The sequence below is a fragment of the Scyliorhinus torazame genome, chromosome 4 (genome assembly GCF_047496885.1).
Source record: "Scyliorhinus torazame isolate Kashiwa2021f chromosome 4, sScyTor2.1, whole genome shotgun sequence".
Classification (NCBI taxonomy): Eukaryota; Metazoa; Chordata; class Chondrichthyes; order Carcharhiniformes; family Scyliorhinidae; genus Scyliorhinus; species Scyliorhinus torazame.
The window spans coordinates 217,041,435-217,065,083 of record NC_092710.1 but is presented as its reverse complement, the minus strand read 5'-3'; the positions used below and the strand labels follow the sequence as shown (position 1 = coordinate 217,065,083).

The 23,649-nt window shown below is 48.3% G+C and overlaps 1 protein-coding gene across 50 annotated transcripts in view; it reads right to left on the bottom strand.

The window, feature by feature from the left end:
• LOC140410753 (uncharacterized) overlaps positions 1-23,649 on the bottom strand; it is a 526,658-nt gene that overhangs the window by 135,852 nt on the left and 367,157 nt on the right. For 38 of the 50 annotated variants that reach the window (XM_072499281.1, XM_072499289.1, XM_072499285.1 and 35 more), the window contains 2 exons: positions 15,146-15,190; positions 7,142-7,162 (listed from right to left, as the gene is read on the bottom strand). In XM_072499281.1, the coding sequence (XP_072355382.1) occupies positions 7,142-7,162; positions 15,146-15,190 (66 nt within the window). The remainder of the gene's footprint in view (positions 1-7,141; positions 7,163-15,145; positions 15,191-23,649) is intronic. The other 12 variants (XM_072499283.1, XM_072499287.1, XM_072499303.1 and 9 more) reach the window with 2 other exon arrangements.

The following is a 23,649-nucleotide window of genomic DNA, read 5'->3' as shown; positions in this document are numbered from 1 at the left end:
GGGGTTGGGGGATTTGAAGGAGGAGGGGGTGGGGGATTTGAAGGAGGAGGGGGTATGGATGCCCCTATGGCGGTGGGGGAGAAGAGGTCTCGGGGAGTAGGGGGGGGGGGTGCATTGGTGTCTACTCACTCATGCTGCCTGGTGTATGTCATTGATCTTCTTCCTGCACTGAAGGCCAGTCCTCCTGGTCACACTCCCCGAACTGACTGTTGCGCCACCTCATCCCAGGCAGCACTGGCTGTCTTGTGGCACATCCTCTGGACCCTCGGGGGAACAGGACATCCCCCTGCCTCCATGCCGTCCAGGAGCTTCTCCAGGTCAGCATCCACGACGGTCTCCTCGGCGCCATTGTTGCGAGCTGGCTGGGGTTGGCTGAGCAAGTGCAGCTTAAATGCTGCTAAACTTTGTTAGCCGGGGGCTGGCGAGCGCAGTCCCGGCAAATCAGCTGGCAAGCCGTCTTTTGGGGGGAGAAGCCCACAAGGTCTTGTTAAGTCGACCAATTAATGTTGAATTGCGATGCCGGCCTCGCAGCAAATCCCGCTCGCTACCACACTTAGAGATTTTTCCGGAGAAGCCGTAATTTCCATGCTGTTATGATACTGATGTTGTCCTCAGTGAAGTGTCCTGTCAACTGTCATTTATCTCCATAATGAATTATAACACACTGATAATTCATCATGGTGATCCACAAGCTTGACTTCATCACAAGTGAGGTTCCATAAAATCAGTGTTCATATATACAAGTCATAATGCAACAAGTTTTTTTAAATCAGAAATAATGATTGGAAATGTTATTAAATTGAGTCTAGTTGAGAAGGTTAATCGTGAGGGAGATTAGACAGTTCAGTTGTTCTTTAAAAAAATAAAATCCGAACTAAAGTGTTATATTGGACCAAACCACTAAGGAAAGGGTTAAAGGACTGATTATGAGTTCAGAGCAGTGTTTATTATGTGGAAACCGTATGGGTGCATTAGTGTCACAAGTAGGTTTACATTAATACTGCAATGAAGGTACTGTAAAAATCCCCTCGTCGCCACATTCCGACGCCTGTTCCGGTACACAGAGGGAGAATTCAGAATGTCCAATTCACGCAACAAGTATGTCTTTCGGGACTTGTGGGAGGAAACCGGAGCACCCCGAGGAAACCCATGCAGACACGAGAGAACATGCAGACTCTGCACAGACAGTGAACCATGTGGGATCGAACCTGGGACCCTGGTGCTGTGAACCAACAGTGATAACCACTATGCTACCGTGCCGCCCATTACTTGCTAATTATATTGATACTTGTTGATTAAAATTATGCTGCTGAATTAAATAGGATAATTTGAATTAAATAGAATGGTTAATCAGAGCAAACTGGCTGAAATCAGTGGTGGCTAATTGAAACCTGCATGTAATCATAGTGGGGCAAGAAGAGGACCTTAAATGGCGAAGCCAATGGAGAGAAGCAATCCACATCCAGTAGAGGATCATGGAAGCAAAGGGCGGCACAGTGCTTAGCACTGCTGCCTCACAGTGCCTGGGTCCTGGGTTTGATTCCATCCTTGGGTGACTTTCTGTGTGGAGCTTGCACATTCTCCACTGTCTGCATGGGTTTTCTCTGGGTGCTCCGGTTTCCTCCCACTGTCCAAAGATGTGCAGGTTAGGTGGATTGGTCATGCTAAATTGCCTCTTGGTGTCCAGGGATGCGCAGGTGGGAGCATGGGGATAGTAGACTTGGGTAGAGTCTTTCTGAGGGTCAGTACAGACTCGATAGACCGAATGGCCTCATTCTGCACTGTAGAGATTCTATTATTCTATGTTGGATAAAACTGTATTCTGTATGTAAGGGTGCTGCAGACACAAAAGATCAAATCTTCAAGGCCATGGGGTACAGGACCAGGAATCCTTATGAGCTGGTGATGAGTACCGAACAGAAGCTGGGTTGGTCCTTCGAGGTGTTTGCTGATTGCCTCTGGTCAGCTTATGCCAGAACCAGACAGGGCAGTCTTGGTTAGATAATACCCTGATAAGGAACTCTCTCAGCCTTGGTTAAGGACTCTGATTTTAGGAAACCTTTCATTTATTAAAGTTCAAGTTAATGCATGGTGTGATCCACAAGGAAATCAGACAATGATGGGAGCTTTGAGGAAAATTATCCTCGTCTTCGATGTTCACAGGAGAAGGGAGGTAGGGGGTCAGGAGAAACAAACGGAAAATCGGATGAGGCAAGAGGAGCCTCGAAGGAGGACCCCCCACAATTGGTGGTGAAAACAGGAGGGAATGGAGGCTAAACCCTCCAAGATAATTGTGGTGAAGCTGGATACTTCATGCAAGAACAAAATAGTCTGAATAAAGGAACACAGGGAAAGTTAGGTGCAGAGTTGGAATTGAAAGGCCACCCTGAACAATCCCAAGAACAGCCATTGTTGGGGTTGCTAAGGTAAAGGCACACTAGCGTGTAGCTAAAGGATCAATAAATGTAGCCATCAGAGAAGGAGACCATCAAAGGCATTCAGGCCACAATACCCGGCCTGAGTATTTGTGCCTGCTCGTGTGTGACACTTGGAGAAGGCCATGTATAGTGATTAGTTAGAGGGATAGAAAGGGGACAATCGAGTGAATATCAGAATTTCTGGAATGATAGTAGACACTCTGGATCCAATGTGGTCGAGCAGGGTTCCCTTTATTTCAAAAGTATTTCCAAGCACAAACAGGTTGAGGGCACATGATATTGGTGAGGGAAAATGGAAGGTGGTTCAGGAATAATCACATCATAACTCCTTACCCTCTTTTGGACCAAGCGGGCTACTGTAGGGAATTTATAGAGGATTATATTGCTCCAGTGGCTCCTCTATTCTGTTCAGGGGATTTTCACAGTAACTTCATTGCAAGCCTATTTGTGACAATAACGATTATTATTATTATTATTATTATTAATAATAAAAAAGGGAATAGTTTGGAACTGGGACAAGGGCCAGGATTCGCCCCTACCCAGCGGGGCAGGGGGTCCCGGTGGGATGGAGTGGCGGGAACCACTCTGGCGTCGGGCCGCCCCAAAGGTGCGGAACCCGCACCTTTAGGGGCCAAGCCCTCACCTTGAGGGGCTAGGCCCACGCCGGAGTGGTTGGCGCGTCGCCAGCCGACTAGAAAGGCCAATGGCGTCACGCCAGCCGGGGCCGAAAGGACTTTGCCAGCCGGCGGAAGTCCACGCATGCGCGGGAGCGTCAGCGGCTGCTGACGTCATCCCCGCGCATGCGCAGGGGGGGTGTCTCTTCCACGTCGGCCATGGTGAAGGCTGTGACCGAGGCGGAGGGAAAAGAGTGCCCCCACGTCACGGGCACGCCTGCGGATCGGTGGGCCCCCATCGCGGGCCAGGCCACGGCAGGGGCACCCCCCCGGGGCCAGCGATTCTCCGACCTGGCGGGGGGTCGGAGAATCCCGCCCAAGGAGCATGAGCAGGTCTTTGTGAAGTTAACACAAAGCCTACAAGCACCTACCTTGAGAGTTGTAGACCCAGAAAAGGACATTTTAATTTGGAAAGGTGACCATTGATAGAACCGTGAGCACTGTGTTACTGAAAGTGGTGCAGAGTAGATTAAGACCTGTTTGCATCTAGGATGCTCACCAATGTCGAAAGGGAATACGCAGCATGTAAGCAACATCTCTTAGCGACCTTCTAAGGGGCAAAACATTTTCAGGTGTTCACTGAGTCTCCAGAATTAAGTCTCCTAACTCATCACACTGCCATCAGACTGCTAGTAGATGGACTGTTGAATGAAGGCACAGTATCAAGATAAAGGATTTTCTTAGGCGGTTCACAAGAATGATCCCTGGAATGCATAGATTTGCATGGCAAAGGATACAGAATTGCTCAGTACAATTCAGCTTAGTCTCTCAAACGGAGAATTTTGTGGTGTATGTGTGTGTGTAAGTGAGCATGGGCGTCATTCTCCGACCCCCGCCGGGTCGGAGAATGGCCGTTGGCCGCCGTGATTCCCGCCCCCGCCCCCGCCGAAGTCTCCGGTACCGGAGATTGGGCGGGGGCGGGAATCGGGCCGCGCCAGTTGGCGGGACCCCCCCGCTGGATTCTCCGGCCCGGATGGGCCGAAGTCCTGCCCAGGAATTGCCTGTCCCGCCGACGTAAATCAAACCTGGTATTTACCGGCGGGACCAGGCGGCGTGGGCGGGCTCCGGGGTCCTGGGGGGGGCACGGGGCGATCTGACCCCGGGGGTTGCCCCCACGGTGGCCTGACCCGCGATCGGGGCCCACCGATCCGCGGGCGGACCTGTGCGGTGGGGGCACTCTTTCCCTTCCGCCACCGCCACGGACTCCACCATGGCGGAGGCGGAAGAGACTCTCCCCACTGCGCATGCGCGGGAAACAGACAGCGGCCGCTTGCGCTCCCGCGCATGCACCGGGAAACTGACAGCGGCCGCTGACGCTCCCGCGCATGCGCCGCATTTCCGCGCCAGCTGGCGGGGCAACAAACGCCATTTCCGCCAGCTGGCGGGGCGGAAATCCCTCCGGCGTCGGCCTAGCCCCTCAATGTTGGGGCTCGGCCGCCAAAGATGCGGAGCATTCCGCACCTTTGGGCCGGCGCAATGCCCGTCTGATTGGCGCCGTCTTTGGCGCCAGTCGGCGGACATCGCGCCGTTGGGGGAGAATTTCGCCCCATGTGTGTGAATCTATGTCTGAGGTTGCGAACAACCTACCCCACTCCATGGGTTTCAATATGAAATAAACTAACTTTCTGAGTTGATCCTAAAGAGAGTTTGCTGCATTATATTCATAAAATTAGACCACACAAGCTGAACATTTCGGGAAACATGCCACAGCCTACTTTAAAAATAATTTTAAAACACCTCTGCTTCAGAACAGATAGAGAGGGGCAAAGCAGTTCAGTTTCCCTCTTGCCTGTACGTAACAGTATGATAATCAGAGTTGCCGTGGGCGTCATTCTCCGACCCCCCGCCGGGTTGGAGAATCGCCGGGGGCTGCCGTGAATCCCGCCCCGGCCGAATATCCGGTACCGGTGACTCAGGCCGCGCCGGTTGGCGGGCCCCCCTGCTGGATTCTCCGGCCCGAATGGGCCGAAGTCCCGCCGATAAATTGCCTGTCCCGCCGGCGTGGATTAAACCACCTTTTGAACGGCGGGACAAGGCGGCGTGGGCGGGCTCCGGGGTCCTGGGGGGGGGGCGCGGGGCGATCTGGCCCCAGGGGGGTGCCCCCACGGTGGCCTGGCGCACGATCGGGGCCCACCGATCCGCGGGCGGGCCTGTGCCGTGGGGGCACTCTTTCCCTTCCGCCTCTGCCACGGTCTCCACCATGGCGGAGGCGGAAGAGACTCCCTCCACTGCGCATGCGCGGGAAACTGTCAGCGGCCGCTGACGCTCCCGCGCATGCGCCACCCGGGGATGTCATTTCCGCGCCAGCTGGCGGGGCAACAAAGGCCGTTTCCACCAGCTGGCGGGGCGGAAATCCCTCCGGCGTCGGCCTAGCCCCTCAATGTTGGGGCTCGGCCCCCAAAGATGTGGAGCATTCCGCACCTTTGGGGCGGCACGATGCCCGTCTGATTGGCGCCGTTTTGGGCGCCAGTCGGCGGACATCGCGCCGTTTGGGGAGAATTTCGCCCCGTATTCTAAACAATGGGCGGGATTCTCCGACCCCCCCCCGCCGGGTCAGAGAATCCCCGGGGGGTGGCGTGAATCCCGCCCCGCCGGTCCGACGATGGCTACCGTATTCTCCGGCGCCGGCTTTTGGGCGGGAGCGGGCATCACGCCATGCCGGCCGAGGACCGTTGGCAGCGCCCCCCCCCGGCATTTCTCCGGGCCCTGATGGGCCGAGCAGCCACCCGTTTTATGGCCAGTCCCGCCTTCGTGGATTGGACATGGTCCCACACGGCAGGACCTGGCAGATATGTTGGCTGGTGCGGTCCTCGGGGGAGCGCGGGGGGATCCGACCCCGGGGACAGTGACCTGGCCCGCGATCGGGGCCCACCAATCTGCGGGCAGGCCTGTGCCATGGGGGCACTTCTTCCTTCCGTGCCGGCCCCTGTAGGGCTCCACCATGGCCGGTGCGGAGAAGACACCCCCCCTGCGCATGCGCCAGTATTTGCCGGCCGGTCTGAGCATGCGCTGAACCACGCAGGCAGTTCTGCGCTTGCGCTAACTAGCGCAGTTCCTTCGGCGCCGGCTGGCGCAGCGCCAACCCCTCCGGTGCCAGCCTAGCCCCCGGAAGTGCGGAGAATTCCGCTACTTCCGGTCGGCATGACGTCGGAGTGGTTCGCCAGCGTCGGGCCATTGCATCGATTCGGGAGAATCCCACCTTTTTTGCTTTACTCAGTGTTGACCTCTTGGAATCCGAACATGGGAAATTGTAACCATTTCGATCCCTAATGTAAAACACATTCAGGCGAAGAATGAAGTTGAAAGTTTCTGTCATTAAGTTTGGTTACTGATATATCCCTTCTCACTGAGCATTTGACTGTGTTGCAGAAGGAGAATGGCATGTCTCAGAAGCATTACTACATAATTCAACAACAAGCGAGGAGATGAGACAACAAATTGATAAACTAAGCACTGAATCTATTTGGTCTCAGTGGACCAAATATTTAGTTGGTGAATCATAGAATCTACAGTGCAGAAGGAGGCCATTCAGCCCTTCGAGTTTGCACCGGCCCCTGGAAGGAGCACCCTACTTAAGCCCACACCCCACCCGATCCCCGCAAGCCAGCAACCCCACCTATTCTTTTTGGACATGAAGGGCAATTTAGCATGGCCAATTCACCTAAAATACACATCTTTGGACTGTGGGAGGAATCCGGAGCACCCGGAGGAAACCCACAGAGACACGGGGAGAATGTGCAGACTCCACACAGACAGTGACCCAAGCTGGAAGCGAACTTGGGACCCTGGAGCGGTGAAGCAACTGTGCTAACCACTATGCTACCATGACGTGGTGGTGAAACTTTGAAACTCTGTGCATCGTGTATGTGTATGTATTATATAAATAAAAAAGAACCACCCATCAACCCAGTGAGCAAAACTACTAAGAAATTGCTGTAAACTGAAAATTCATACTCAGTTTGCTTTGTATAAACCAGCAGCTCTAATCACTTAACTCTGCACAAATTGCAAGAATGAAACTCCACTCACTTGTTACTTTTGTCTTTACTGCTGTTGAAGAAAGAGATGATGAAAATATAAGGTAAGAGTTGTGACAATGTACATTTCTTCCCTTCTTTTATTGACAATTGTTTACACCTGGCACATTATTGAAACGCAGCTTATGGTAACACTCAATGGGCGGGAATTTTCCCACAATCCGCATTGTGTTTCGTGGCAGCGGAGGTGGCCCGCCATTGGCAGTGGTGGGATATTCTGGTCCCACCGTTGTGAACCGGGTTTCCCGTTGAATGCACCCCTCGCTGCTGGGAAACTCGGGGCAGGGATGTGCCTTTGGCTCTTTCTTGAAGAGCCCACCAATGTGAATGGCCTGAAAACTCCAGCCAATGTCGGTAAATTTGCATTGGATTTTATTGTACATTTCGGGAACCCAATATTGGGGCCAAACCCACACAGTCTGGAAGTGAGCCCATTGGCACAACTTCCAGACACAGCCTCCTGATTGACTATCTTAATATTTACTGTCAATCAGAGGGCTGGAGCTTTGGCAGCAAGGGGAGGCAGTGATATAATGGCACTGTCACTGGACTTGTAATCCAGAGACCCAGGTAATGTTCTCGGGGTCCTGGGTTTGAACCCACCATAGCAGATGGTGAAATTCAAATTCAATAAAAATCTCTAATTAAAAGTCTAATGATGGCCAGAAATTATTGCCGATTGGGGCAAAAAAACATCTGCTTCACTGATGTCCTTCCAGGGAAGAAAATCTGTCATCTCTACCTTGTCTGGCCTACATTTGACTCCAGATCCACAGCAATGGGGTCGACTCTTAAAATGCCCTCAGGGATGGGCATTAAATGCTGACCCAGCTAGAGGCACCTGCATCCCATGAACAAATAAAAAAAACCTACGAGAGGTGGGCGCTGCTGAGGTAGGCTGGAGAGTATGAGGGCGACTCAACATGAACACATTGATGTTCATGGAATGAAAAACTGATTCAGATCAAAGTCCGTAAGGCACCTGGGAGCAAACAGAAAACCCACCAGACGATTAGCTTGGGCTGCAATTGTAGCTTCTCATGCTTGCGCCCAAATTGTTATCAGCATTTGTGGAGAGAGAACAGAGCTAACGTTTTGAGTCTGGATGATTATTCATCAGAGCACGAGAGAACTGGAATTAGGATGAAATTTATAGTGGGGGTAAGGGTGGAGGAGTATGGGGGGCTGGATAGAGGGCCATCGATAGGTGGAGGCTAGGGAGAGATTGATAAAGATGCTGTGGACAGAAAGACAAGTGGTAAACAGCAGTGACCATGGCTAGGAAGGGTGCTGGCAGTGACACATTAAGAGATTAGAATGTGTTAACGGCAGAACAAAGGACAATCTGTCACTGGGAACAGATGATCCTAGTGGATGGAGTGGGGGGAGGGGAGACAGTGGTAAGGGGAAAAACAAGATGGAAAGCGGGATGAAAAGGGCGATGGAAAAATGAATCAATGGCAAAATGAAAATAAATTGATAGAAATAAAAACGGTGTGAAAGTGGTCCTCCAGTCTGAAGTTGTTGAACTCAATGTTAAGTCCAGAAGGCTCTAACAAGCCTAACCGGAAGATGAGGTATTGTTCCTCTAGTTTGGGTTGGGCTTCACTGGAGCACTGCAGCAGGCCAAGCACAGACATGTGGACATGAGAACAGGATGGTGTATTGAAATGGCAAGTGACAGGAATGTCTGGTGTTGTGTTATGTAATTTGGAATAACACAAGCAGCCACTTGATGCAGTTTTGAGTAAAAGATGCTCCAGACTTTGAATTGAGTTCAATGTGTTTTATTGAACTATTAGCACAGTTCTCAATGAGCTTGACTCTCTGCTAATCTAAATGTAGTGACTCAGTCTAACTGAACCAGCCTTGCTCTAAGCCACGTGCTGGGGTGTGATGCTGAGGATACACCCTGTCTCACTCTGTCGATGTTGGTCTGTGGAAAGAGGCGGGGTGTGAGTGTCTCATCCCTTTTATAATGAGATACCACCCCTGAGTATCCTGACTGCTCACTGGTTGTGCCCTCTTCTATGTGTTCATTAGCTGCATGTTTGCATATCATGACATCTGGGTCCTGTTTTCATACGGACTGGACTTAACCTTCCCGACTTAATATTGAGTTTAACACTTCAGACTGAACTCCAGCCTCCACCTTCACCATATTTGTATTTCAATCAATTTATTTTTATTTTTCCATTGATTCATTTTTCCCATCCCCCTTTTCATCCTGCTTGCTTTCTCGTTGTTCCCTTACCACCATCTCCCCTCCTTTCATCCCATTCCACCAGAGATTATATAGAGCTAGGAATCAAATTAAAAAACAGGTCCTCAAGGGTCATAATCTCCGGATTACTGCCTGAGCCACGTGCAAATTGGCATAGGGAGGCAAGAATAAGGGAAGTTAACACGTGGCTGAAAGAGTGGTGTGGGAAAGAGGGGTTCCTTTTCATGGGACATTGGCATCAGTTTTGGGACGGGGGGACCTATACCGTTGGGATGGTCTCCACCTGAACCGAGCTGGGACCAGTGTTCTGGCGAAAAGAGTAAATAGGGAGGTCAATAAGACTTTAAACTAGAGATTGGGGGGGAAGGGAAGGTCAGGGAACCAAGAGGTGAAGTAATCAGTGGGAAGCGTAGCTGCTTAGAAATACAAAAAAGCACGAAAAGACAGAACTCAGGAGAGGTTACAATAGTCCCCATCCCACAAAATATGACACAGTGTATGGAAAGGCTCAGGAAACCAAGGTCCACCACACGAAGAAAACAAAAAGGGACGGTCAATAGAGAATTAAAGGTGCTATATTTAAATGCGCACAGTGTACGGAACAAGGTAGATGAACTTGTGGCCCAGATTGTGACTGGCAGGTATGATGTGGTAGGCATCACAGAGAAGTGGTTGCAGGGGGTTCAGGACTGGCATTTAAACATCCAGGGATTCACAACCTATCGAAAAGACAGAGAGGTGGGCAGAGGGGGCGGAGTTGTTTGTTAGTTAGGAATGAAATTAAATCAATAGCACTAAACGGCACAGGGTCAGATGATGGGTTTGTGTGGGTAGAGTTGAGGAACCACAAAGGCAAAAAAACCATAATGGGAGTTATGTACAGGCCTCCTAACAGTGGTCAGGACCAGGGGCACAAAATGCACCACGAAATAGAAAGTGCATGTCAGAAAGGCAAGGTCATAGCGATCATGGGGGACTTCAATATGCAGGTGGACTGGGTAAATAATGTTGCCAGTGGACCCAAAGAAAGGGAATTCATTGAATGTTTACAGGAGGGCTTTTTGGAACAGCTTGTGATGGAGCCCACGAGGGAACAGGCCATTCTGGACTTAGTGTTATGTAATGAGCCAGACTTGATAAAAGATCTTAAAGTAAGGGAACACTTAGGAGGCGATGATCATAATATGGTAGAATTCAGTCTGCAATTTGAAAGAAAGAAGGTAGAATCAGATGTAAAGGTGTTACAGTTAAATAAAGGTAACTACAGGGGCATGAGGGAGGAACTGACAAAAATCGACTGGGAGCAGAGCCTAGTGGGAAAGACAGTAGAACAGCAATGGCAGGAGTTTCTGGGAGTAATTGAGGACACAGTACAGAGGTTCATCCCAAAGAAAAGAATGGTTATCAGAGGGGGGATTAGGCAGCCATGGCTGACAAAGGAAGTCAGGGAATGTATCAAAGCAAAAGAGAAAGCCTATGATGTGGCAAAGAGTAGTGGGAAGTCAGAAGATTGGGAAGGCTACAAAAACAAACAGAGGATAACAAAGAGAGAAATAAGGAAAGAGAGGATCAAATATGAAGGTAGGCTAGCCAGTAACATTAGGAATGATAGGAAAAGTTTCTTTAAATACATTAAAAACAAACGGGAGGCAAAAGTAGACATTGGGCAGCTCCAAAATGACGCTGGTAATTTTGTGATGGGAGACAAGGAAATAGCTGAGGAACTAAATAAGTACTTTGCGTCAGTCTTCACAGTAGAAGACATGAGTAATATACCAACAATTCAGGAGAGTCAGGGGGCAGAGTTGAATATGGTAGCCATCACAAAGGAGAAGGAAGAAACGAAGAGGTCTAAAAATTGAGAACTCTCTGGGCCCAGATGGGCTACATCCTAGTGTTCTAAAGGAGGTAGCTGAAGAAATAGTGGAGGCGTTAGTTATGATCTTTCAAAAGTCACTGGAGTCAGGGAAAGTCCCAGAGGATTGGAAAATCGCTGTTGTGACCCTCCTGTTCAAGAAGGGAACAAGAAAAAAGATGGAAAATTATAGGCCAATTAGCCTAACCTCGGTTGTTGGCAAGATTCTAGAATCCATCGTTAAGGATGAGATTTCTAAATTCTTGGAAGTGCAGGGTCGGATTAGGACAATTCAGCATGAATTTAGTAAGGGGTGGTCGTGCCTGACAATCCTGTTTAGAGTTCTTTGAAGAGATAACAAATAGGTTAGACCAAGGAGAGCCAAAGGATGTTATCTATCTTGACTTACTTCCAAAAGGCCTTTGACAAGGTGCCTCATGGGAGACTGCTGAGTAAAATAAGGGCCCACGGTATTCGAGGCAAGGTTAACATGGATTAACGTTTGGCTGTCAGGCAGAAGGCAGAGAGTTGGGATAAAAGGTTCTTTTTCGGAATGGCAACCGGTGACGAGTGGTGTCCCGCAGGGTTCAGTGTTGGGGCCACAGCTGTTCTCTTTATATATTAACGATCTACATGTTGGGACTGGGTGCATTCTGGCTAAGTTTGCTGATGATACAAAGATAGGTGGAGGGGCAGGTAGTATGGAGGAGGTGGGGAGGCTGCAGAAAGATTTAGACAGTTTAGGAGAGTGGTCCAAGAAATGGCTGATCAAATTCAACGTGGGCAAGTGCGAGGTCTTGCACTTTGGAAAAAAGAATAGAGGCATGGACTATTTTCTAAACGGTGACAAAATTCATAATGCTGATGTGCAAAGGGACTTAGGAGTCCTAGTCCAGGATTCTCTAAAGGTAAACTTGCAGGTTGAGTCCGTAATTAAGAAAGTAAATGCAATGTTGTCATGTATCTCAAGAGGCTTGGAATATAAAAGCAGGGATGTACTTCTGAAGCTTTATAAAGCACTAGTTAGGCCCCATTTAGAATACTGTGAGCAATTTTGGGCCCCACACCTCAGGAAGGACATACTGGCACTGGAGCGGGTCCAGCGGAGATTCACACGGATGATCCCAGGAATGGTAGGCCTAACATACGATGAACGTCTGAGGATCCTGGGATTATATTCATTGGAGTTTAGGAGGTTGAGGGGAGATCTAATAGAAACTTACAAGATAATGAATGGCTTAGATAGGGGGGACGTAGGGAAGTTGTTTCCATTAGCAGGGGAGACTAGGACCCGGGGGGCACAGCCTTAGAATAAAAGGAAGTCACTTTAGAACAGAGATGAGGAGAAATTTCTTCAGCCAGAGAGTGGTGGGTCTGTGGAATTCATTGCCACAGAGGGTGGTGGAGGCCGGGACGTTGAGTGTCTTTAAGACAGAAGTTGATAAATTCTTGATTTCTCGAGGAATTAAGCGCTATGGAGAGAGAGCGGGTAAATGGAGTTGAAATCAGCCATGATTGAATGGTGGAGTGGACTTGATGGGCTTAATGGCCTTACTTCTGCTCCTATGTCTTATGGTCTTATGGACCGTCCCCTCCCTGTTCCAGGTTGCCCTTTGAAACACTGCTTATCTTTGTTCTGCTTTAACACATTCTAATATTTTAATTTGCCGCTATCACCTTCCTTCTTAGCCACGATCACCACCATTTACATTCCCTTTGTCTTTTTGTCCATGACACCTTTGACAATGTCTCGCTAGCCTCCACCTATCTCTGGCCCTTTATCCAGTCCCCTTATTGCTCACCAACCCCAACCCCCGCCCCCCCCCCGCGCTGCAGTCCAAGTCTCATTCTACTTTCAATTCTCTCTAGCTCTGACGAAGAGTCATCCAGACTCATATTAGCTCTGCTCTCTCTCCACAGATGCTGACTGTCCTGCTGAGATTTTCCAGCATTTCTGTCCTTAATAATCTTAACTGGCTGGCTGCATCCTTTTTATGTGGGAAGCCGATGCAAACCCCACACACCTATGGAAAACTTCCTTGGGATGAGAACAAGTCTGTGAGCCACCCGCTGCAGCTTTTCTCCTTATTCTCCGAGTTCAATGCATCCAATCTTATCTACAATGATCCAGGAAAATTCAGCCTTCCCACTCGGGTTGGTGGTCTAATACAGGAGACATGGATTCAACTGCCCTTAAATATCTCTCACCATACTCCAACTCTGAAATATTTTTCACTCAACTCTGTCTCTTGATTTCAATGCAAGTGCCAATCAGGAGAGATGTATCGGGCGAGATTTACCGACCACCCCGCTGCGTGTTTTTGATGGCTGAGGCGGCCCGCCAGCGGGACCTACCAACCCCACATTGTCAACCTGATTTCCAGGTGACAGCACCCCTCGTCGCCGGCATGGAACCGGAATTTCCCGCTGGGGTGGACAGCCAATAAATCCTGCCCACTATATGTACCTGCCCCAATGTCAACCACCACACCATTTACCAAAATTACAAACTGTAAAACTGGATAAAGATACAGATACTGTCTGTGCATCCTTTCCTTGCAGGCACTTTTTGGGGTGCACCAGACATAACTAATATCTGTGGATTCCATAAATTAATCATCAATGCTCCACAATTGTAGTTCCCTTTTCTAAGGATAGATATACTGGCATGGGAGGCAGTCCATAGTAGGTTCACTCGATTGATACCGAGTATGTAGGGATTTCAAAGCCAGAGTTATTTGGAGAGGTTGAGTAGTTTGGGCCTGTACTCATTGGAGTTTAGAAGAATGAGAGGTGACCTTATTGAGACATACAGGATTCTCTGGGAGCTTGATTGCAAAGATGTTGAAAAAAAAAATGAAAATCGCTTATTGTCACAAGTAGGCTTCAAATGAAGTTACTGTGAAAAGCCCCTAGTCGCCACATTCCGGCGCCTGTTCAGGGAGGCTGTTACGGGCTGTTGTGACGTTATTTACACTTGTGGGAGAATCTAGGACCAGAGGGCATAATCTCAGACGAAGGGGTCATCTCTGTAAGACAGAGAAAAGGAGAAATTTCTTCTTTCAGATGGTAGTGAATCTGGGGAATTCTTTCCCACAGGTGGCAGATGTTGGGCTGTTCAGTATGTTGAAGGCTGAGAGAGACAGATTTTTAATCAATAAGGGAATCAATGGTTATTGGGCGAGAGTGGGGAAGTGAAATTGAAGGTCATCACATGAAGTCAATCATAATCTCATTGAATGGTGGAGTAGATTTGATGGACCGAATGGCCAACTTGTGTTCCATGGCTCATGGTTAGTACCCCAATTGTCCAAGGGATAAGCTTGCCAGGTTTTACTCTGAAAATAGTTGGGCTAATTTATTATTAAAAGATTTTCAATTATATTTACACTTCTGTCCTGTGGAGATAAGAACTGATTTAACAGGTCTAGGTTGGGGAGGTGGTGCGTAGTGGTATTGTCACCAGAAGACCCAGGGTAATGATCAGGTGACCTGGGTTCAAATCCCATCACGGCAGATGGTGAAATTTGAATTCAATAAAAGTCTGGAATTAAAAGTTGAATGGTGACCTTGAAACTATTGTTTATTGGGGAAATCAATCTGCTATTCTTACCTGGTCTTGCCTACATGTGACTCCAGACTCACAGCAAAGTGATGGACTCTCAATGCCCAACAAAAGCACTTAGTTCAAAGGCAATTAGGGCTGAGCAAACGCTGGCCAGCGACATCCACATCGCCTGAACGAATAAAAGAAAATCTACCTTTTTGTTCCTTTGCTAATAGGAGGAATAAACTGGAGTGTGGATTGCTAGAAATGAAATCCCATCCAAACCCAGAGGCTCACTGGTAGCTTAGAATTTTAATTCAGGAACACTGCAAGATTAGAAACACATATATTGATTTTGTTTTCATGTTACCTTTCTCTGCAGCTTTTGGTTTCACTTGCTTCACGGTTTCGGTCTCTGAAAAGTCAATGTACAATTCAATTAGTATCAAATTTAATCATATTTTAATTGTACACAAATATTTAGATTAGTTTCATATTTCAACATATCCATGTACATGCAACAGTTAATAATGAGGGCGTAATGTTCTCTAAAAGGCGGTTAGTCTCATCTGCTCACTATTGCTTCTACAGGATCAAGAATATGAACAACGGTCAGGTGAAAACTTGCATCCCATTGCCACTTTAAATTCATTATACAGACCCGTCAGCTCCAGTTCCTCTGTGCAAATTATAGACGTTACATCTCAGCTCAAGGCATGGGCATGGATGTATAGAAAGAAAAGGAGGTAATCAGCAATGAATTGTGCAACGCTGGCTGCCTTCATCCTCAATTTAAACAACTACATCTGCGTGGAAAAGTGGGTGCAGGAAGCCTGGGCAGCAGCACTGTTGTTTCAGAACAGAAAATCTGGGTGAAACAGCAGCTCATAAAGGCCTGTCGCTTGATATTAAAGAGAAGTTGAGTTTTCATTGTGGCCACAGTTGTATTTGCAGGGATCAACAGTGACCAACTACAGTAAAAGTGGTTCAAACTGTTCGTGTCCAGAAACGTCTAGAACATGAATTTGGGGGACATTCCTTTTCCTGATGGTGCTGAGAATCTGGTGCAGCGGGTGCAACAATATAAGTCGCTTGTCCTGTGAAGAAATGGTCACCCCAAAGAAAATGTCAAATCTGCCTGGATGGAAGTGATGAAGTGAAGGCATTTTCCATAGATCCCATAGAATCCCTACAGAGGTTTTATACTGTGAGGCAGAATGAAACCGTAGGAATATCGAACCTTGCATATTTCATTCTTGGAAACAATGCACACAATCCAAATGAAAGCTGAGAAATGCAACATCAGCACAGAGCCAGCACTCAAAGCATAGATAACCCCTTCCACAGCACATTTTCCTGCAGTGAAATTTAGTGAAAACATTTGGTGAGTAACATAAATAACTTTCCTGTTACATACAAATGTTCAAAGTATGAATTGTTTCACGGAGCCGAGGATGTGGGTTTGATATCGGCCCCGGGTCACTGTCCATGTGGAGTTTACACATTCTCCCTGTGTGTGCGTGGGTCTCACCACCACAACCCAAAGGTGTACCTGGTAGGTGAATTGGCCACGCTAAATTGCCCCTTAATTGGAAAAAAAAGAATGAGGTACTCTAAATTTTGAAAAAAAAGAGTATGAATTGTTGCTACAGAAACCACACTCTAAGAATCCCACTTCAGCATATCAGGCCAGAGGATTCTGCATGCACTAATTTGTAGAGATGAGATGAGAGCCAGATATGGAGCTCACTCAAAGCATGTGCAATTTGGATCACAACCTAATTACTGTAATTACCATATGGTTACAATGTTGGTTGGAGCCATGGTGAACTTCCATCATGACTGCCATTTATCTCCATTTTGGAATGTAACACACTGAAAATCTAAGCGGGGCAAAAAGCTGAATTTGATCTCGCTGAGGCTTCAGAAGGTCAGCATTCATGCAGGTAAGGCACAGTGCAACGTACCTTTGCAACATCCTAACCGAAATGCCGCAAATTTAATTCAAATGAATTGTAACCATTCACTGAGGAAAGTTATCAGAATATTAAAACAATTATAAATAAACAATTCACTCATTTATTCGCTTAGTAATTGCCAGCAGCTCAGACCATTTAACTCTATAGCATTTGAGAGGAATGAAAGCTCTAATCCCAAAAATAAATAACTGCAAAACAATACATTTTGTGAAATAAAAGTCACTCACTTTTAATTTTGGGTTTTGCTGCTGTTTAAAAAATAAATGCTAAAAATCTGAGATAACATTGCCGGATTATTTTTTTGAAGGAGTAGATTCTCCACTGCTGCAAGTCTCATTTTTTTTGAATGATGGCTGCATGCAACATCAAGGGGTGAGGTTTTCTGGCCATTCCCCTCAGTGGGACTGGAAGGTCCCGCTGGCGGTCAAAGACAAACACCATCACTGCCGAGAAACACGCCGAGGTGGGGCTGACATATGCACTTTTTCTCTCCTTTGTTTATGAGCACTACTTGTGAAGATGTCTGTTAATATTACATTTTCTCCTTCGCACCGAATGGTAGAAATGTGTACTTCGCAGTCAGGTTAGTTCTGCTACGGCTCACCAACAGCAGAAAGATCCTCATTGTCTTAAAATATTTGCTCAAGTTCCAAGAATCCCAATAATAGATATTAACACACACGACCCCTCATTGAAAATTTCCAAAGTTATATTTCAAAAATTTGCATAAAGGCATCATTTTGTTTATCGTGGGCACAGAACAGTGGCTAAAAGACCATTGTAATCAAATGATACTTGCTTCCCAAATTTGTTAATTCAAATACCCCACCTACAGGGTTTACATTCACAAAGTCTAGAGCCCAAAATTTCATGAAAACAGAAGGGGTGTCTGCCTCAGCCAAAATCACTTGAGAACCTGGGGCGGGATTCTCCCCTACCCGGCGGGGCGGGGGATCCCAGCGGGATGGAGTGGCGTGAACCACTCCGGCATCGGGCCGCCCCAAGGGTGCGGAGAACCCGCACCATTCGGGCCAAGCCCTCGCCTTTAGGGGCTAGGCCCGCGCTGGAGTGGTTGCCGTCCCGCCGGCTGGCGTGGAAGGCCTTTGGCGCCACGCCAGCCGGGGCCGAAGGGACTCCGCTGGCCGGCGGAAGTCTGCGCATGCGCGGGAGCGTCAGCGGCTGCTGACCTCATCCCCACTCATGCGCAGGGGGGTCACCTCCACGTCGGCCATCGCGGAGGCTATGGCCGAGGCGGAAGGAAAAGAGTGCCCCCATGGCACAGGCCCGCCAGCGTATCGGTGGGCCCCGATCACGGGCCAGGCCACCGTGGGGGCACCCCCCACGACCCCAGAGGCCGCCCGCGCCGCCAGTCCCGCCGGTAAGAGAGGTGGTTTAATTCCCGCCGGCGGGACTGGCATGACAGCAGCGGGACTTCGGCCCATCGCGGGACGGAGAATCGCTGGGGGGGGGCGCTGACTGCCGGGGGGTCGGAGAATTTCACCCCAGAATCAAGAATTGCTGCCCCCAAACCCAACACCCTCCATTTTTGCCAGAAAGAAATGGAGGTGAGCTGTATTTCACTCACCCACAGTTCGATTCCGGCTTGGGTCACTGTCTGTGCGGAGTCTGCACGTCCTCCCCGTGTCTGCGTGGGTTTCCTCCGGGTGCTCCGGTTTCCTCCCACAGTCCAAAGATGTGCGGGTTAGGTGAATTGGCCAATGATAAATTGCCCTTAATGTCCAAATTGCCCTTGGTGTTGGGTGGAGGTGTTGAGTTTGGGTAGGGTGCTCTTTCCAAGAGCTGGTGCAGACTCAAAGGGCCGAATGGCCTCCTTCTGCACTGTAAATTCAATGATAATCTATGATTAATCTAGGACAAAGGTTCGGCACAACATCGTGGGCCGAAGGGCCTGTTCTGTGCTGTATTTTCTATGTTCTATGTTCTATGTTCATGGAAGCTGCTGTGTATTTAAAAGTGCAGCCCCCTTCAAACAGAAGGAATTTTGGCTACCTTTCTGTAACATGACTCATGGGTGTTTGAGGGAAAGGTCTAAACATGCCAGAGTTATTTGGAGAGGTAAGTCACCCTTTTGGACAGGTACGATACCCCTTTGGGACTGTTAAGAGTAGACATGATGTGCGTAAAAAGTGGATGAGGTTTTTGGAACTGTCAAGTTATTTAAATACCATGCCCTTTAATTAAAAAAGAAACTGCCAGCCTACAGTTGAAAATAATCAGTGCTTGTAATTTCAATAGATGTTTGTTGACATAAACCTGAGGGTTATCAGTGTAGGATTAGTGCTGCTTGACTGCTTCCAAATCTATCATTGTCACAGTCGGGAGAGGGTGCCTGGGTGGGGCTGTAAGTGCAATGTTTGAATTAATGCTCAGAGAGTTTATAAAGGGATTAGTTGTCTGGATGGGGAACTGGTTTGATGTTTGGCACTCGGCAGCCTCTGAATTCTTTCCGAGGTTGACAGGTCCAACTACAGTGAGCACCTGTCCCCCATCCCCACCAAAGCCTGGCCATTCGGAGCACTTTAATCCCAAGTTGGCAATTTCCCAACTCTGCGCTCCTGACTTGGGAGTGAAAATTCAACCGAGTGTTCACATACAGGGCAACAATAAGTCTTGGAGTGGTTAAATGCTGTGCTCATTACATTAGATATGCAGAAAACAGTCAGCCCACAACTGAATCACGAAAAAAATAAAATATGGCATTGTCTTTTACAATATTTTCAAGGAAGAAAGAAAGAACATAGGAACAACATAGGAACATTGGAATTAGGAGCAGGAGTGGGCAATTCAGCTCCCCGAACCTGCTCCGCCATTCAGTCAGATCATGGCTGATCTGTTCCTGGTCTCAAGTCCACCATCCCACTTGTTGCCCATATCCCTTGTTTTTTAATCAGAAGAATATTTATCTCCTTCTTGAAATCAGTTAATGACTCAGACTCCACCGCATTATGGGGCAGACCATTTCACAAATTCATCACCCTCTGCAAGAAGTAGTTCCTCCTCATCTCAGTTTTAAATCTAACGTCTCTCAACCTATATCTGTGGCCTCTCGTTCTACATTGCCCCACAAGGGGGAACATTTGAGGTGAGATTCTCTATCAACAGCATCTTCCAATTCACCGCCAGCGCATTCATGCCCGTGGATTTCCCAACGGCTTGGGGGTGGGCACAAGAGGGAACCCCATTGGACGGCTGCCAGGCCGGGGATCCCGCTGCCAGCAGGGGACACTGTGCCAGAAAACAGGGGCGGGATTCTCCGACCCCCCACCGGGTTGAAGAATCGCCGGGGGGGGGGGGGCAGTGTGAATCCCGACCCCGCCGGCTGCCGAATTCTCCGGCGCTGGGGTTTTGGCGGGGGCGGGAATCGCGCTGCGCTGGTCGGGGGCCGTTGGCAGCGGTCCCCCCGGCGATTCTCCAGCCCATGATGGGCCAAGTGGCCGCCCGTTTACGGCCGGTCTCACCGGCGTAAATCACAACAGGCTCTTACCGGCGGGGCCTGGCTCCACTGGCGGCCTGCAGAGTCCACGGAGGGGCACGGGGGGATCTGGCCCCGAGGGGTGCCTGCACAGTGGCCTGGCCCACGATCGGGGCCCACCGATCCGTGGGCGGGCCTGTGCCGTGGGGGCACTCTTTCCCTCCGCACCGGCTGCTGTCAACCTCTGGCATGGCCAGTACAGAGAAGAACCCCCTGTGCATGCACTAGGATGATGCCAGCACACGCTGGCGTTCTCGTGCATGCGCCAACTCGCGTGGCCGGCGGAGACCCTTCGGTGCCGTTTGGCGTGCCGCCAAGCCCTTCCGCGCCGGCTGGCGCAACGCCAAACACTCCGGCACCGGCCTAGCCCCTGAAGGTGGGGAGGATTCCGCACTTCCAGGGCGGCCCAATGCCAGAGTGGTTCACGCCACTCCTCGGCGCCGGAGTGGCCCGCCCCGCCGGTTCGCAGAGAATCCCGTCCCAGGTCTCCGATGTCTCTGTTTATTTTATCAATTCCATCTGGTACTTTATATACCTCAATCAGATCCCCTCTCAACCTTCTAAACCCCAGCAAGTATGAACCCAAACTGTTTAATCTTTCCTCGTACATCAAACCTTCACCCCGGAATCAAAATGGTGAACTTTCTCTGAACTGCCTCCAATGCCACTACATCCCTCAAATAAGGAGACCAAAACTGGACACAATACTTCAGATGTGGTCTCACCAACACCCTATACAATTCCAACAACACTTCTCTACTTTTATACTCCAGTTCTTTTGCAATAAACGCTAACATTCCGTTTTCCTTTTTCATTACCTGCTGTACCTGAATACCGACTTTCTGCAATTCATAAACAAAGATATCCAGGTCCTTCTGCCCAGAGGCATTTTGAATCTGCTTTCCATTTCGATGATAATTTGACTTTCTATTTTTCCAGCCAAAATGGATAACCTCACATTTATCCACATTAAACTCCATCTGCCAAATTTTAGCCCAATCTCCTAGCCTATCTATATCTATCGGTAAACTCTTTATGTCCTCTTCACTGCCTGCTTTCCAATCTATTTTAGTATCATCCACAAATTGTGTTATGTTACACTCTGTCCCTGCATGTAGATCATTTATATAGATTATAAACAGTTGAAGTCGGAGGTGTCATGTGAGGGTCCCTTTAAGAAAAGTGTGTTTATCAACTAGCTGCAGTGATGTCATTGTGTGGGTGGAGCTGAGCTGTGTTTCTGGCTTTTACTTTCGTTTTGAGCTGGAAGCTGTTTTGTAGCTGAGGTTTTGGTTTTGTTTTCAGTTGGGAGCTGCATTCAAACAAGAAGGTGCATTTTGAGCTCCCTCGCTCTCTCCATGCTAAAAAATGTCTTCAGATCACTTGATAATTTAAAAGTGATCACTGCTTTCTGTAGAGAATTCAACCTGCTGTCTTTGTTCAAAAGGATATTTGACTTATGGATGTTGTTAGGAAAGTTATTAAGGGTTACCTATAGAGTATTGTATCTGTGGGGATTATTTGTGTTGCTGGTTGATAAACGGTTTACTGTGTGTTTATAAAATGTTAACTGGATTCATTGAATAAACATTTTGTTTTGTTTTAAAATACTTAAGGTCTCTGTTGCATAACACCTGGAAAGTGGGCCCTTGTGCTCCCCATAACCAAAATCTATTAAAAGTTGTAGGTCAGGTGAACTCCATGATATTCTCTACTTTGGTGATCTCTAAATCCTGGCCCATAATAGAGGACAGACCCCTGCGGCACTCCGCTAGTTATAGCTCACCAGCCAGGGAAGGACCCATTTATCCGGACTCTCTGCTTTCTGACAGTCAGCCAATCCTCAATCCAATCTAGTACTCTACCCCCAATCCACTGTGATCTCACCTTCTGGGTCAGTCTTTTATGCGGCAACTTGTCAAACACTTTCTGGAAGTCTAGATATACCACATCCACAGGTTCCCCATTATCCACTTTGCTGGTTACGCCTTCGAAGAACTCAAGCAAGTTTGTCAAGCATGACTTACCCTTCATAAATGGTGACAGTGGTGGATTGAGCTTCGTCTTTTCATATGTTTCCATATGAGTGGGCAGCACGGTAGCATTGTGGATAGCACAATTGCTTCACAGCTCCAGGGTCCCAGGTTCGATTCCGGCTTGGGTCACTGTCTGTGCGGAGTCTGCACATCCTCCCCGTGTGTGCGTGGGTTTCCTCCGGGTGCTCCGGTTTCCTCCCACAGTCCAAAGATGTGCAGGTTAGGTGGATTGGCCGTGATGAATTGCCCTTAGTGTCCAAAATTGCCCTTGGTGTTGGGTGGGGTTACTGGGTTATGGGGATAGGGGGGAGGTGTTGACCTTGGGTCGGGTGCTCGTTCCAAGAGCCGGTGCAGACTCGATGGGCCGAATGGCCTCCTTCTGCACTGTAAATTCTATGATGTTCCGTCATCTCCTCCTTACTGATTGATTCCAACAACTTCCCCACCACAAAGATCAAGCTAACCGGTCTATAGTTTCCTACTTTTTGCCTCTCTCCCTTTTTGAATAGGCGCATCACATTAGCGTTTTTTCAATTCACCGGGACTCTTCCAGAATCCAGGGAATTCTGAAATATCATAACCAATTCATCGACTATCTCTGCTGCCACCTCCCGTAGTACCCTAGGGTGCAGGCCATTAGATCTTGGAGACTTATCTGCCTTTAATCCCATCAGTTTATTCAATACTGTCTCCCTAGAGATGGTTATTGCACCACGTTCCTCTACATTCACTGCAGTTTTTGGAAATTTTCTATTGCCCTCGAGAAAGAAAGAAAGCAAGAAAGAAAGGTGGATTTCTCAGCTGCTTCTTGTTTTACCAATGAAGCACTTTAAGCAATGCTTAGTATATAAAAATGGCTCCAAGATTCCTTGAGATTCTGGCATAAATCGCACAGGAAATTGATTGAACTACGAGGAAATCACAATCTCTGGTTGTGCCAAGTCTGCACTGCAATGAACCTCTTTTATGCAAATATCCTGCTCCTGCTGCTGAGAATTCTTATTATCACTTCTGCCAGTTCAACTGACACAACTAATCTGCTCCAGAACGAAAACATAATCATTAATGCTCAAATTGGTTTTCAAGGTGTTACGAACATATGAATTAGGACCAGTAGACCACTCGACCCCTCAAACCTTATCCACCATCCAATAAGATCATGGCTGATCTCATTGTAACCTCAACTCTACATTCCTACCTACTCCCAATTATCTTTTGCCCACTTGTTTATCAAGAATCTATTCACCCTGCATTAAAAATATTAAAAGATTCTGATTGCTTTGCCTTTTGAGGAAGAGTGTTCCAACGACCCTTACAGAAAGAAATTCTCCTCATCTCCGTCTTAAATGGGCATCCTCTTATTTTT